Below are 16,684 nucleotides of genomic sequence, written 5' to 3'. Positions count from 1 at the left end.
CAAGACTTGAGTTTATTTATACGATTCATATCTCCCTTCTTGAAAGGACATTTACAAACTTGATTTCAAAATAAAAGAACTTCTGAATGACAAGTGTTCACGTTTTAATTCCAGTATTACAGGTATGGTCTTTTGTGATAAATTATCAGTTGAAAATGTTCCAGTGAAATCTGGTGTCAATTAATTTAACACTTCATATAAGAAATAAAACATTTATTTCCAAGTCTTACATATATTACTTAAAATAGATACAAAGTTCAATTTGTAACTTTAAAATTTTATTGCTATATCAAGCTACCTGGAAGAAAATACCTTAGTGGAAAAATGTTTTGATTGTTTTAATAAGTATGACTTTCAAAACAAGCACTGTTAGTAACGATCCACCCATTTGCTATTTAGAAATTAGGCAGGTCAAATAATGTTTGATAGTATTTTGAAAGAAAAGAAATAGTATTTGTTGGAAAGGTGCAGGTAAAATAGTATTTGAAGACTATTATAATATGCAACGTGGAATCAAATTCAAGAAATTGATTGATTAAAAAGTATAACATTGAACAAATTCATAAACAATTGCTTTGTTCCCATCTTTTAATATTAATCTGGATGACTGAAGCACACTGAAAACAATGAGATGAGATAAGGTAGTAAAAAAATTGTACATCTAATTGTTTGCTTGATGGAGGCACCGATTTGTTAAAATAGATTCTCATACATATTTTCCTGTCCAAAAATATAAACTTGCTTATTTTCCATATATACAAGGATCCTGTGAAATCCTGGACTCTGAAAAGAAGAAGCTGAGGTATAGCATTGAATGAAGCATCAAAATGCATGATATTTTTGGCTGAAATTCACCAAAGTTACTGTCAGTAGAGAAGAGTGGATCCAAGTGTGCTTCCGTGAGTCTTCTAGGTTTTTGCCCCTCAGAAATTTGTTGGCGGCATCAAATAATCGAACTCTTCAACATCAATATATACAAAGGCATTTTATTATTCATCAAAGAAAGGGAATTAGAGTCATCAGAAATTACTTTATTTTTTCATAATACATATATTTATTGCCATCATAGTTCTGCAATTGTCATAAAATTAGAGTCAGATGGAATCCAGAGACACGTGCAAGTTTTGGAAATGGACACATAGATAACAGTATAGAACTGTACATAAAATAATTACAATTTATTAAACACACTGTTTTAGTACATCCTTGATGGACGGGAATGAGCACCATATCTTTTATGAAATATATATCGTTCTCTTCTTTTTTCTACAGCACCAAAGAAATCCAAATAGGAAAAGGAGAGATGAAAATTGGGAATCAAGAATAAGGCCTGTTTCCATCTCAGCCACACTAGCTTGTATTTTTATGATTTTTGAAGCTTTTGTCATGCAAAGATTCTGTCCCCTGCAAGGGCATCGGTATTTCTAATCGGTACAAATATATGTAGCAAGTTGTTTTCTCTACCATCCTTATTCAAAACTTGCATGTGGCATAAAATGGGTTGGTGGCACCAAGGTATTTTTTTCTGTTGATTTTGTATGTTCTTCATCCTAATCTTAGCCAAGGAAACAAACAGGACCAACTTCAAATCCAAACTTCTGATTCTGATCACCAAAGTCATTGATCATTACATCAACAATAGGAACTTGATCAATTTTCGGGGTATTGATTTCAATCACAGTTTTTTCATAGCCTTTTCTGGACTGTAAAATTAAGCAGAAATACCAAGTTACACAATAATTTCATAGTTTTAACATCCATGTTATTTTTTTCTTAAGCCTCTGAATGGAGGTGAGCAAGTAAGAAAGAAGAGCAAGAAAGAAATTTGTCATTATCTTTGTGTGAGTCCCTCTTGCTGGTGTTACTGCTGTCGTGTGTAGTTTTAAATTTTGAAAATTTAATATTTAGCTGTTATGACCCAACTATAATATTCAGATGTATTGTACAGTTGAAGAGAATCTTACTGAATTGACAAGGACAGTTTAATATGAAAACTGATAATAAAATTGGGTCAGGCTCCTTCATAATAATATATACTTACCACTGAAATCATACTACATATATATCAAGATTTTAAGATACAGTAGAGAAATTATAGGGCACAAAGTCAGAAGTTAAAGCGTGTCTGCTGCTATATCTTAATTTTGTGAATGATTATCAGTATATTACTATTGGGAAATCCAGACACTTGCTACTTTTAATGTGTTTTATTTTCTCTTCTTTGATCTGTGGGTACCCTCCCTACTTGGTTGAAGGCATGGGCCTTTTTCTTTGTAACTGTGACTTCTTTAGTCAACAGCAAAAACAATGAGGTTTTCAGTGTGGTCTCTGGGCCATTTTCTTAAATCAAATTCCCATTGTGTGAAAAGGATAGTTCCAGAAGATAGAAATAACAACAACAAAAAAAAACCCGATAATAACTACCTGAAGAGGTGGTAATACAGAAGCAACAGAGAAGCACCTTACAAACAAAATACAAGGGTAAGAATTATCTATGGTATAAATGGTACAATGCCAATCCCTTTATCTTTCATTTTAGAATAATGCTGATTCCTTTATGTGTCATTTTAGAATCATGGATGAAGGAGACAAATTAAAGTTTTTTGCTTTTTTTTAAATTTCAAGAATAATGAGCCACAGTAGTTTTCAATGATCAGGAATAATTCCATTGAAATAGCATATGGTCTAAGATTACCTTCTGTTATGGCTTTTAGATTATGTGTCTATTTGTATGTTTCAGAGTTTGTGTGTGTGTGTGTGTTCATGTGTATGTGAGTATCAGTGGCTTCTAAGACACTGTATTTTAATGCCAGTGTTGAGCATCAGATCTTAATAAAAACTGCCATCCAATTCATGAGAGAAACGTGGCTTAGGGCCAAACTGAGGTGGTTACACACTGCCTTCCACCCTGAGAAAGAAGGCAAGTGATTATACTCACCGCACAGCCATCATACAGTGCTTTGATGTAAGGGTTATTGTCATAGGACATCTCCTCATCATTTGACCCCAGGAACCGAAGTGCTTTGTCGTAACTTCCCGATGACACATCGTACCAGGCTGCTGACTGATGGCAGGTGTAGGTGAAATTCTGCCGTGCAGAGGCAGTCAACAGTTTCAAGAATGTCATTTGCACCATATTAATGGAATTTCCTTCAACATCCAAATAGGAAAGCTGGGAATAAAAGAATAAAAAGACACATGAAGATTCTTTGGCTCTTTTATGTTATAAAGGGATAAAAATCACTGCTGACAGTGAACTGTGATCCCAGAAGCATGCGGATGCATGGAGTGGCCCATTTTCACGTAGGGGAAGAAAGTAGGCACGGAGGGACAGAAGACCCAGAGTCAGGATTTTATGAAATTGTTCTTGTACTCCCACCTGAGTTACTGCAAGCACTATTGATCTTTGAAAAGAGTCACTTTATTTCTATGCTTCATTGTCCTAACCATTAAAAATATGCCCCCCAAAACGCTTTTTTTTCCAAGAGATCTTTCATTATATTAGTGTACCTTTTAAAGTAATTTAAATAAATTTAAATTATAGTTTATGAGCTATCTCTCATTGTGTTTGTGTATCTTTTTAAATAGCGAAACAGTGGGAACTGAGGAATCTTGGTGCAATGCAGAGGTTACCTATCTTAATTATTATTTTTTTTTTTTTAAAGAAAGAGTGCATGTGAGTAAGTGGGAAGGAGCAGATGTGGGGGCGGGGAGAAGACTCTCCAGTAGACTCCCATCTCTGCCGAGCACAGAGCCCACGTAGCTGGATCTCTTGACCCTGAGATCCTGGCCTGAGCTGAAACCAAGAGTCCTCAACGAACCCACTGAGCCACCCAGGCAGCCCCTCCCCCCCATTAAAAAAAAATTTCACCTACTTCTTTAAAAAATTTCATAGTACATCCACCTGGCCCAAATTTTAAACAGGTTCTTGCAGTTTTTATTTTGGGGCCATAGTTTTCTAAGGTGTTTGGTCTTTAATTTACTTCACAGACCTAAACCAACCTCTTTGTTCATTCTTAGATGATATACTTACTCACCACTGTGTCACCACCACTAAACATAATGCCCGAGGTGATGCAAGTGAATATTTGTTGAGTCAGTAAATACTTATTTTGTATTTAGAGCAGGAAGATAATTGAAAATTATTAAAACCCTTTATTAAATTAATAATTTGTTTTATTGGGTACATTCGAAATATGGAGGACTACTGAAACATAGAAACCTAGTTTTGTTTTTTTTTTTTCTTAACATGGAGTAGGAAAGTTACCTAGAATATAGATTTAGCCCCTGTAAAGATAGTTACCTATACTTTCTTCCTTATTGTTGAATTTATTTACTCCTTACTGACTAACAGCCCAGATAGTGAGGAACCTTGTTTGGTTGAAGAAAAAAAGGACACTTGGGAAATGGACACGAAGGAAAACAAACCAAAACAACAAAAAAATGACACCACACACACTGTTCTGTGTATGTATTTTTCACTTCTGCACATGTGGTAAGATGTCACATGGATATTTAATGTAACTTTAAGACTGCAGTGAAGAATTACGTGGAGAACTTCACTAATGTTGCTAATTAATTTGTGTATATTCCCATAGGATAACTACAAAATAGCCATCACTGGAAAATAATAGCTTTTTTAAGAACATCAAACAATTGAATAATTACCTGGATAAATGAGAAACTTTCATTTAAATACATTCTTATTAATATTTTAAACACACACATATTTTTAAACACCTTTTATAATGTCAATTTAGTTTTGGCACCTATCTTAAAATACCTATAACAAATTATTACTAGTGAACTGGTCATTGTATGAGAAATATATACAAGAAATATCTACGTGAACTTGTGCTCCAATCCAAATAAAAGGTCAAGTCAGTCAGTTCACTTTATAGCCACATGCAGCAATCAGAAAAAACATTTCACTTTCCAAAAGTTTTCATTGATATAAAGAACAATAAATAATTTATGCATTCTCTATACCTGACATTTCTAACATAATCTATTTTTATGATGTCTAGCAGGTACTCAGTGAAATGCATACTTTATCTGATCACATTATTTTGGTAAGTATAGCATATTTCCATGTATTCTGATACAAAACATTTAGACTTCTCTAAAATACCACAGCAGTCTAAGAGATATAGTTGGAGCAAGCTGGAGAACACAAGGAATCCTGGACACTACAATTTAGACTTTCACAGTCAGGACCTAGAAATACATAATTTGAGCTTTATTAATGAAGTGTAAGATAAACCATTTCATGCTGAGGTAATAACATACCAGTTTTCCTCTCTTAAATTCACTAAACCAGCTTCCTGGTTTCTCTTTTGGCCATGATGATATTCTTACCTGTTGCAAAGGAACAGGAAGTTAGAAAATAGGTAAAAATTATGAACAATATTGTTTATGTACATACCAGTAATTTTCAGTAAGACTAAAATGCCATAGAGGTTTTAAAATAGTCTATCCTGAACTATAGGCGATGAGATAAAGAGCAAAATTTGAGAGTGATCCTGTGAATTCCCACTTAGTGAAAACGGATTCATTTTCTTCCTGCTTTTTGTTTTTGGTTTTTTTTTTTTAATTGCTCAAAAAAGTTGGAGTGGGGCATAACCTACTGACAGTATATTAAGAGCTGAGGGGACATTGGTGGAACTCTTAGGCAAAACCCCTTTGCAAAGGTATGCCTCATAATACCAGCTGGTATCAGCCATCAAGACAAGTACCATCAGTATTTCCTAGTGAAAGGAAGCATCCTGAAAACATTCAGCCAGTAACTGAGGGTGCCATGCTCTGGAAAAGTCCTTGGCAAGAAGCAAGCCTAATCATCTCCTGCTGGGAAGAATATTTAGAATCTTTAATAGATCTGCATTTATTGTTTTGCTTTGCAAACATCAGCAAAACATACGGGTATCTAAGGTCTCACTGTAGGGAATTTGAGTTATCAGCGTAAGGGGAGGCATTTTCCATGTTCTCTGGTTTCTTGGGGGGCTACAGGAATTTTATTATGCTTCGCCACAGGCCACGTTTGGTTGGGAATCAGAAGTTGCTTTGCCTCCTGCCACTGCTACCCACCCTTTTCTCACAAACTTCACCTCTCTCAAGAGATTAGACACACCGAAAGCTACTTGTTATGCCTTCACGACTTTCTGTGCCTCTGTATGCCTATACCATTTACTAAGAAGAATGTGATTTATTACAAGATTACAAACAAAGGCAACATCTATCACCAGAAACTGGAGAATACAATTATGCTAGTGAGAGATCTTTCCCTATATTAGTAATTTGTCTTCATAGCTTTAAAGATAGAACTCAAATGTATGGATACTGCTCAGTAAAAATCAAGAAATGTTTTTGAAAATACTAAACATTTAAAAAATACGCAAATGCAGACAATACTTTTACTTTATGTAAAAGATTATAAATTGTGTATTTTGAACATCATGTACAGCTGCGAGTTCTATCGTGTGGTAATTGGGATGAAGAATCCTATGCACGCACTAAAATTTGAGAATCAGCTGTGCTGTGTCATGGAAAAGCCATAGAATTTTAGAGCACAAGCAGGTGCATAAAGAATACATCTGGGTAAAAGATAAAGGAGAGAAGTATTTGTTAACTCTGTGCATCACTTTGGTGTCTTATTCATGTTTATGCAAATGAAATGCTCTAATTACCCTGTAAGAAAAGCAGATAAATGAAAATATGACAGTATAATTTTCCTGTTTAGTTCAATATTGCAAAAACATGGCAAGAACTGTCAACAGTCACCACCAAAACAGATTGGTACTTACTCCTTCAGATTTTTTGTCTGGATAAATGCAAGTCTCACCACCAGACGTGAAATTACAGTAAACTTTGAAGGAATCTCCTGAGCACCCTTGGTTAGGATCAATCCAATATTCACCTAGAAGTAGAAAAAAATATGTCATATAAAAATACATGCATAGGAAAAATGATTGCATTAAATATCAAAGTTTCTTAGTGAAATAAAGAATAGTTAATATTGTTATTGTTGGATCTTTTCCCATGAGAATCACTTTATGTTCCTGGTCCTATTGGGGTATGCATTTGAATAGTTAAAGAGTGACCCTTTGCCTTGCCTGAATCAAAGCGTTGCCCATACAGTCTGCCCGGAACACTCTGGTTCCTAGCACGTTTGTTACTTTTAGATTTCAGCTTAAATGTCACCTCCTCAAATATTAACATTCAGTTTAGCCATTGTAAGTAAGTTGCATGCATATTGGAATCAGCTAACTTAACCCTAAATCTCATATGTTTTATTTACTACTTAAATAGTCTGAGTATAATAATCACTGTATTTTTCCTTGGTTTATTCATCTGTAACGATGGAGGTGATAGTATCTACTTAGCCTCAGGGATCATACTTTTGCATTACTTTATAGCATAAACTTCTTGTAGTAAATGTACCTCTCTTTGAATTAGATCCTAAAAAGTAGGTCTATTTTTATATACTTAAATGTAGCTTGCTATTAATTGAATGACGGTGACCATTAAATTAGTAGTAGATGAGTAAAGATGGTAAGTAGTAGGAATAACAAAATTGTTTAAAAATAATTGACAATATGGTTTTTGTTGCTAACAGCTATTGAGAGATAGCATTGATGTACATCTGATGACACTTTGCTTCTCTCCTACCATTTTCTATGCTGCCACAACATTTTAAATATTACTCTGAATTATGTGAATCGACTGGTTATTAACTTTTCACATTCCAAAATCTCTTATTGCTTAGCTTGTACTAGAACTCTTAAAAACCTAATACCAATCGCTTTATCTTTTACTACTACAGTATACAAACAGGGAGAGTACTCTTAATAGTTAATTAGCTCCTACTATATGTCAGATCACTTGAAATATTTATTTAACAAAAAACATTTAAATTTTTTCTGATTGCACCATTTATAGATTTGCATCTGGAACCAATTGAAATACTCAGGAAAAAAAAATTTTATATATATATAAAAAGGTTAAAAACCATCAGGATTTTAACCATCAGGATAACCACTCTTAATGTTTGATACATTTTACAGCTTTTAGAAATTCTGTGGTTTTTTTTTTTTATGTTCTGTTACCTTTTTTGTAAATTTTATTTTTTCAGTGTTCCAAGATTCATCTGTGGTATTTTTTCTCTTGATTTAATCTGCTAGTATTGCCATTAAATGTTCTTCAAATAACATAATAATAACTTAATTACCAAGACACCTTTATTCAATAAATTCTGTATACTATGGATACCATGTACAATTTATCTCAAATTTATTCATCTCCTATTTTTACTATTAGGCCCCTAAATCAAGTCACCACAATTTTTTGCCTAGATTAATCCAACAGCTCCTTAACCAGCTTCTTTGGATTCTACCTTGCTTTCTTCCAAATAACTTCAAAGTCATTTTCCGCTTTGCTCACTACTTTTTAGCCATGGAGACATTCGGTTCCTTGAAGACACTAGAACCTTGTCTTCTTCAAGGCTTTCAAACTACCCATATCCTCTGCCCAGAACACCCTTTCCATTCTTTGCATAACTGGCTACCTCTTTATAGGTTTCAGCTTAAATGTTACCTCCTTAAATATTAACATCTTATTTATCCAAAATCGAATCATCCCTTACTTATATACTCATTTTTTCCACAATATCTGTCATAATATGCTATAAATACTACTTATGATTTTTCTGTCTCCATTGTTTGATAATAGTAGCTCAAAGGCATTATTCCTTCTGCATTATCTATGAATCTCTGTCTGAAGAACAGTGTCTGGCACTGTTTAGTTAATTAACTAATATTTAATTGCAATTAATTAACACATTGAAGAATTAATAATACTAGTTATTATATGGAAACCACAGAGAAATATAGCTCACGGTGAACTCTCCATTTTCCAAAATTTACAAAAATTTTTCTTGATTTCTCAGGTTCTAATTAATCATATCATGTTTTATAACTCAGTACATGTTGTAATCTTTTATATTTGAATTTCAATAAAGTATGATTATCTTAGCTAGATCAAAGTCTGAATCATTCTTATAAATCACTGCATTACTACTGAACTGAATATATCTTTTTCACATACACATATTATACATTTGAAGACCTTGGTTATTAGTCTATATGGAACCCTTAGTAGCTACCTGTGTTTTAGTTTCAACAGGCTATTCTTGATTAAGAAAAGAGTTTATGACATTCTTCCTTTATGTTGGTGGCTATTTCTGAATCACATTGAAATTTTCTGTCTGTATTGAATTATTTAGATCTCAGTTACAGCATTCTTATATGATTGACAGAGAAAAATAATATTGTCCCAACAGTAAAAAGAGTGATAAAATATTTACACGTAAAGTGGGAAATTTAAGATGACCTTGTTAGTTTAATAATTAGGTGAGTTTCTTAACTAACTCAAGATACTTGAAACTATTGTCCTCTCAGGATGGGTATGTAAACGTTTATGTTAAATGGTAGGTATAGGGGCACCTGGTGGCTCAGTGAGCTAAAGCCTCTGCCTTCGGCTCAGGTCATGATCCCAGTGTCCTGGGATAGAGCCCCGCATCGGGCTCTCTGTTTTACGGAGAGTCTGCTTCCTCCTCTCTCTGCCTGCCTCCCTGCCTGTTTGGGATCTCTGTCTCTGTCAAATAAATAAATAAAATCTTTTAAAAAAAATGTAAGTATAATAAAATATCTTGATTATTATTACAAATAAATTGTTCACAGCTCGATTATTTGTGGATCCATTACACAAATTTTTGCCCCAAGCTATCTGAATTCTTAAATATTCTATTAACCAAATGACTGCTAAACTGATAGGTCAAATACGATTCAGTTGAGCTGTTAATCATGTTAATTTTACTCATATCAATGTAAAATAACTTAGGTTATAGGATATAAATAATTATATACTAATGTGCACATGCATGCACACAAAAAACCTGTTCTATGATTGTTAGTACAGGGAAAATGCATTTATATTATCTATAATCATCAAAAAATGGCAAAGGACTCTCTGAAGCAGATCTTTTTCTTGTTTTTTTTAAAGATTTTATTTATTTATTTGACAGAGAGAGATCACAAGTAGGCAGAGAGGCAGGCAGAGAGAGAGGAGGAAGCAGGCTCCTTGCTGAGCAGAGAGCCCGATGTGGGACTCGATCCCAGGACCCCGAGATCATGACCTGAGCCGAAGGCAGCGGCTTAACCCACTGAGCCACCCAGGCGCCCCAGCTGAAGCAGATCTTAAATTGCAGAGTGTAAATGACTTTTTCTGTCTACAAGATTGGAATGAATAATAATCATTTGCTTTAGCTTTATTTAGATTCTATATTGAACATTTAACTAGAATTAAAGAGCTGACAATGCATCGTCGTAACTTAGAGGTTCAGTACATTTGCTGTGTCATTATATTATTAACATACCATCTGGGAAGTCAGGATGGCTGAGTTGCAGGTCTTTGCAAGTTCGGGCTGGGTTAGTCTGAGTACCCATTGGAAACTTCATATGTTCGATGTCTTGTTTCAGGGAATTGAGGGAACCGAATATTTCCTCCATTCCATCTGAGTAATCAAGAATATTATCACCTGCATCTGCTTGCATGTTTTCAACATGTCTTCTTGTTTTTTTGGGTGACAAGATTGGTAAAGGCTGAATGACTTCGCCAGGTGGACCCTGGGAAAGAGATAACGTGCATGTAATTGCTTCTCAAGATAGAATATTCTGCATAAATATCACTAGTTATGTCACTGTTATAAGAAATTACAGTTGGTTTAGATTTTCAATGTTTTTCCTATTTTCAATGTTTTCTCTAATTGCTAATATATATTTATATATATATACATATATAGGTAGATAGATATGTAAACTTGGTAAGTTTTTAAAAAATAATCTATTAGGGATACTAAAGTAGACACCAACTCTGATGATATCTGGAACTTTTTCTACATACGTAATGTAGCAAAAGATTTGTGTGAACATATGTGCATTACCTGATTATTTATTTATTAGTCCTCATTTACCTGTCTTATCTCCACAACTAGATTTTGGTCTCTGAAGATTAAAACACCATTTTAGGGTTCTTATGCTACTTAATGAATTGTCTATTGTGCTTGATAATAATTTATATTATGAAACGTTAAACTTTTAAAAATGCAGATTAACTTATTTCAAATATAAGTTAAAACTGCCTAAATTAAAAAGCTTAGAAAATGCAATCAGACTTGAATTTGCATTTATGGCAAGAGTAGAACTACACTAAATAGTTAAATCCATACCGGTATGGATTGTGTCACAAAAAGTTCTCTGTAGAAGCCCTAAGCACCAGTACCATAGAATAAGACCTCATTTTGAAATGAGGTCTCTGTAGATATAATTAGTTAAGTAAATATAAGGGCATTAGGGTGGATCCTAGCTCAATATGACTGGTATCCTTGTAAGAGGAAATTTATGGGACACACATAGAAGATGATAGGAAAAGATAGGAGAAGACGGCCATTTATGAGCCAAGGAGAGGACCATGGAACAGACCTTCAGCTCCACAGTCCTCAGAAGGAACCGATGCTTCCCACAGTCTGATCTAGGACTTGTGGCCGTTAGAACTGTCAGACAGTACATTTATATTATTTAAGCCACCTTGTTTGTGGTGCCTGTTATGGCAGCCCTAGCAAGGTGGATCTCTCACTTAGTAGTAATGTGAAACCTGGAAAATGTCAGCATTAATAAATGTTACAAATTGCTATTGCTTTTTGGTTGAACATTATATACAGTAGGAAAACAAATGCCAAGTATCTAAACTCTTGTCTTTATTCCTAGTGCAGTCAGACATATATATATATATTTGTGGCATACAATCAATTGCTTTCATAAAAATGTGACATAAAAAAGTATGTCATTTTCTTGAAAAACAAATAAAAACAAGATTATCATAATATATAGTTAATGTATCTTTATACATTCAATTAAAAGAAAACCTTGGCATGGGGACCTGATTACGTAATATAGTTGCTATTTCCTAGAAAAATCAGCACTTTGAGAAAATGCCTTTTTTTCCATCCTTCTTATAAATTCAGAGAAATCACTGGCAGTCTCAGGATGCTAACTGCCAGGACATCAGTCTTGTTACTCTGCACTTACCGGAGGCCCAGGAGGCCCTGGAAGACCACTGTCACCCTTCTGGCCGGCAGGTCCCTGTGGGGGGTGGGGAGGGCAAAGGAAAAAGATAAATGAAGAACAAGGCATTTGAGTGGACTTCCCTGAAAAATAAAAACCCAAATGCAAAAGTACTTACAGCAGAGCCTTTGGTACCCTTTGGACCTTGAGGGCCCTAGAAAAAAGCAAAGGCAAAAGGGCAGATAAAAATCTGGAGAATCCATGACTCTTTGGTCTATTTATAAGTTTACTTTACAAAATTCTTTTGTATCTTACTTACTGGTAAGCCTGGGGGACCAGGTGGACCTATGGGACCAGCAGGACCCGGAATTCCCTGCAGAGAGAAGCATCCAAATTAGAGTTTTCCTCAGCTAGTTTATGCATAAGATTAGTGCATAACAACACAACTGCAGGGTTTTGATTATGCAGAAATATGTAAGAATAGCCTAAAACTTTTCATTGTGAATCTAAGAAATAACCTTTGCAAGGCAATCTGTACTTTTTTCCCCATTTGCTTCAATGTCTGTATCTTTATAGATATAAAGCAGCCTTCAGAATAATAACTTGTATGTTTTGGAAATTCGATAAATTTTTATGTAATTAACTATTGAACTATAATTTTTCGATTTCTAACTTATCATGTTTTTAATTTATTACTTTAAGATTAAGCAAATTTCTTCTTGAAAACATCACTGACTTAAAGAGATTAAAGATACTCTAAATCACCCCCTTGGTCATGTTTAATGGAATGTGCACATGTGCGAGTGTGTGTGTGTGTGTGTGTGTGTGTACGACTGGAAAGGAGTAGGAGAATAATTTATATCTTTACTCACTCCATCCCCCTTTGCTCCTGGAGATCCTTGAGTTCCAGGGAGTCCTCTGTCACCCTTTTCACCTTGTTCGCCTGGAGGACCAATCAGGCCAATTAAACCCGGATGTCCCTTTAGAAGGCAGAGAAAAGAAATTAACAATATATAAATTACAACCATCTACTAAACTATAGTCATAAAATAATTGCACACTAAGTTTACAAAACATAAAAGTAAAAAAAAAAAAAAATAGAAACTTTAACCCTTTCTGAATGATATAAAGGATTAAGAACTTGCTTTTCTCTTACCTAACAGGATCATTTACTGCTTATATCAAGGGAGACTTTTTTATTGGTGGGGAGGAATTTTAGGAAACAGAATGCTTTCTAAAAGTATCATCTTCAGTGTTTCATTTACTTAAAATGAATTCTCCACTAAGTATTATTTCATTGATGAAATAACTGAAAAGTCATTATTTTCATAAGTATATTTTATATGAAATGATTTCTACTTTTCAGAAATTCTATAGTCCTTAAGAGACACTTGGAAATTTAAAAGTAATCCAAAAAACATTAATGGCCTTCTAAAAAGGCTTATTTTCTTTAATTATTTGGTGCAACTCAGCATACATTCTGGAAGATCAAATTACTACTTCAAAGGTATTATAGCTTAAATTTTTCATTTTCATGTTTAAAAACATGAAAATGGGCATTTTGTTATTCCATCTGTTTATTTTCTGAAGGGTTATTTTAGTATAACCATATGTTTTCTCCATATGGTTCCAACAAGGGGACATTGAAAAAACATAACACTGAATTCTGATACATTTTTCACTATGACTTTGTATATTTTCTCTCCTCTAAATTCATCTGGGAAACAGAGGATTGGCAGCTTTTTCCTTGGTTAGAAGGACAAAGATATTCTTTGAAATTTCCTTTTGAGTGATTTTAATATGAAAAATTATTGTCTCTGCTATTGGGATATCAAAATTGTAGTAACATGTGTTTTTACTCTCACCTTCTCACCCTTGGAACCAGGGTCACCTTTGAGACCAGGTAAACCAGGAGGTCCCTAAATAATAAGAAATAATAAACATACATAGAGTAGGTATGAGTTAGAGAATCATATTACTACCCACAAGGCAAGTTTGGTTTTGGTAATATGACAGAGTTCAAAAACAATTCATAATGATTAGTGCTTACTCTTCAGGATTCAAAATAATTTTGCTTGTTTAAAACTCTATGGTTTAATATTTAACCACAATTATAAAGCATCCTATGGACAAGTTGGACCACAGAAATGTGAAATTAGAAACAAGGCATGGTTTGCATGATCTTTAAACTAAAAAAGGATAAATTTTTAAATAATTTTAGAAGAAGGGATTTCCAAATTATACATCAAATCAATCAAATATTTCGGTTGTCAAATACATTACAAAGTCAAATACATTACAGTATTTCCTGAAAAATTAAAAAAATCCCCAAATATTTTTGACAGTCAACTGACCTTTGATAACCACTTTTCCTAAGCAAACTCAAACAGTATTTTTAACTGTAATTCCTTTTATATAAATGATTTGTAAATTAAATAATAAAACAATTAGCTTTTTCATATAAACATCTCTATTTTACCAATTAACTATTTTATGGTCCAAGGATAACACATTTATCCATTTATGCTAAATTATATTTTTATGAAAATCATGGCATGCCTTCATCAACTAATTCTTAGTTCTGACCCTTGCCCATGGAATTATTCATATTAATGACTTTGTAACAAACATTTTTGTATAAAAATCAGTGTATCCCATATCGAAGGCAATACAAAATATGACCCTTGTTCTGAAACTAAAGACAAATGAAACTGGCAAGAGTTTCTGTCAGAAGAAGTGGAACTGACACTAAAAGATGGTTAGTAAGGATGTGATTGATGAAATCAGAGTCAAGATAAGGCTACAAAATGTAGGTCACTACTACCTGCAGTAGTAAGGCTGCCAGAAAAACAAAGCGAAATATTTCTACAGTTTCTCTATGAATTTGAATTATTTATATTGAATTGAATTTTAAAATTATAGTTTCAGTAACGATTCTTAACATGGCACTTAGGAAGCGAATTGTTTTAACTTTTACCAAACTATACCATTGTATATAGATACTATTGGATCTTCTTCACGGCTACCATGAGCAATTTTTTTCCTCTCTACCCAGACACTTTGAATCTTCCATGTGAAAGAGCACGTTAAGTCTCAGTTCATCATTTTTGTGAATTTAAAGTATTAAGAGCCATGGATCTGACCCAAGTAGTATGATGTAATTTAAAAAGTATGGGCTCAGAATAGGATAGACTTGGGATAGAAGCCAGCCTCTCTTATTAGCAATTTAAATTAGCTAACCAAAAAGAGCTTCAGTTTTCTCATCTATAAATCGAGGATTATAATTCCTGTCTCCTTAGATTGAATAGATGAGCCTTTTGGATTCCTTAATTACTCACATCTGTACCTTAAACCAAATCCCTGATCATCAGGGGAAAATAAGAACAGGATTGGTACAATTAGTACTGTGTAACAATAGTATTTAGGACTAATACTTATTATATATATTTGTATTTGTTTTAATTTATGAAACATTTGAAATTCTCTAAGTATATTGATATAGAAGTGGACAATTTCCCTACATCATTCCATTGCCAATAGATACAAATTATTTTCAGGTGCTATTTTATTTATTTATTTATTTATTTTTAAAAGATTTTATTTATTTATTTGTCAGAGAGAGAGCGAGATCGAGCACAGGCAGACAGAGTGGAAGGCAGAGTCAGAGGGAGAAGCAGGCTCCCTGCAGAGCAAGGAGCCCGATGTGGGACTCGATCCCAGGATGCTGGGATCATGACCTGAACCGAAGGCAGCTGCTTAACCAACTGAGCCACCCAGGCATCCCTTCAGGTGCTATTTTAAATGTGAATGTGCCTAATAGTGATCTTTTTAAAAAAGATGTTATTTATTTATTTGACAGAGGAAGAGAGAGCACAAGCAGGGGGAACAGCAGAGAGAGAGGGAGAAGCAGTCTCCCCACTGAGCAAGGAAACCTACACGGGGCTCGACCCCAGGACCCTGAGACCATGACCTGAGTGGAAGGCAGAGGCTTAGCTCAATGAGCCACCCAGGCGTCCCTAATAATAATTCTTCTAACAAGGAGAAAATTATTAATCCTCAGACATAAATTTATACTAATTCAGGTTAGATTTTCTTTTGTATAAAAATAATCATGCCACTTTGTTAAATCCCTTACAGACAAAAAGTAGATGACAAAGATATTACCAAATTTACTTCCAAGTATATTCTAAGGCTGGGTTTGAAAACCGAACTTTCATCTTATTTACTAACACCCTATCATAGTGGATCTCAAAGTGTCGTCCTCAGAACAGCAGCATTAGCATCATCTGTGAACTTTTTACTAGAAAAGCAAATTCTTGGGCCTCACTCAGACCAACTGAATCTGAAATTCTCCAGTTAAGAGACCAGGGATCTGTTTTGTAAGTTTGATACTCATTACGCTTTGAGAGAGATGGTTCTGTGGTGCTAGGTCCCAAACCAGGTTAAATCAATATGCAAATCAGAATAGCATAAAAAATCCCATTTGTGTTAAATTAAAAGCATTACCTATTTAGTTCTACTAGTTTAATAATTTTTAAGTTAAGAGAATATATTTCATGTCTACTACT

General features: G+C 34.0%; 1 protein-coding gene across 6 annotated transcripts in view; it reads right to left on the bottom strand.

The window, feature by feature from the left end:
* Positions 1-972: 972 nt before the first annotated feature.
* The window catches only part of COL11A1 (collagen type XI alpha 1 chain), a 201,878-nt gene continuing 186,166 nt past the window's right edge, over positions 973-16,684 (bottom strand). For all 6 annotated transcript variants that reach the window (XM_032302425.1, XM_032302426.1, XM_032302429.1 and 3 more), the window contains 10 exons: positions 13,982-14,035; positions 12,989-13,096; positions 12,436-12,489; positions 12,295-12,330; positions 12,141-12,194; positions 10,430-10,679; positions 6,801-6,913; positions 5,290-5,358; positions 2,939-3,172; positions 973-1,703 (listed from right to left, as the gene is read on the bottom strand). In XM_032302425.1, the coding sequence (XP_032158316.1) occupies positions 1,557-1,703; positions 2,939-3,172; positions 5,290-5,358; positions 6,801-6,913; positions 10,430-10,679; positions 12,141-12,194; positions 12,295-12,330; positions 12,436-12,489; positions 12,989-13,096; positions 13,982-14,035 (1,119 nt within the window). In that variant the 3' untranslated portion in view covers positions 973-1,556. The remainder of the gene's footprint in view (positions 1,704-2,938; positions 3,173-5,289; positions 5,359-6,800; positions 6,914-10,429; positions 10,680-12,140; positions 12,195-12,294; positions 12,331-12,435; positions 12,490-12,988; positions 13,097-13,981; positions 14,036-16,684) is intronic.

Source organism: Mustela erminea, chromosome 10, assembly GCF_009829155.1.
Source record: "Mustela erminea isolate mMusErm1 chromosome 10, mMusErm1.Pri, whole genome shotgun sequence".
Lineage (NCBI taxonomy): Eukaryota > Metazoa > Chordata > Mammalia > Carnivora > Mustelidae > Mustela > Mustela erminea.
Note: the sequence above shows the minus strand (reverse complement) of the source record. Positions and strands in the feature narration are given on the sequence as shown.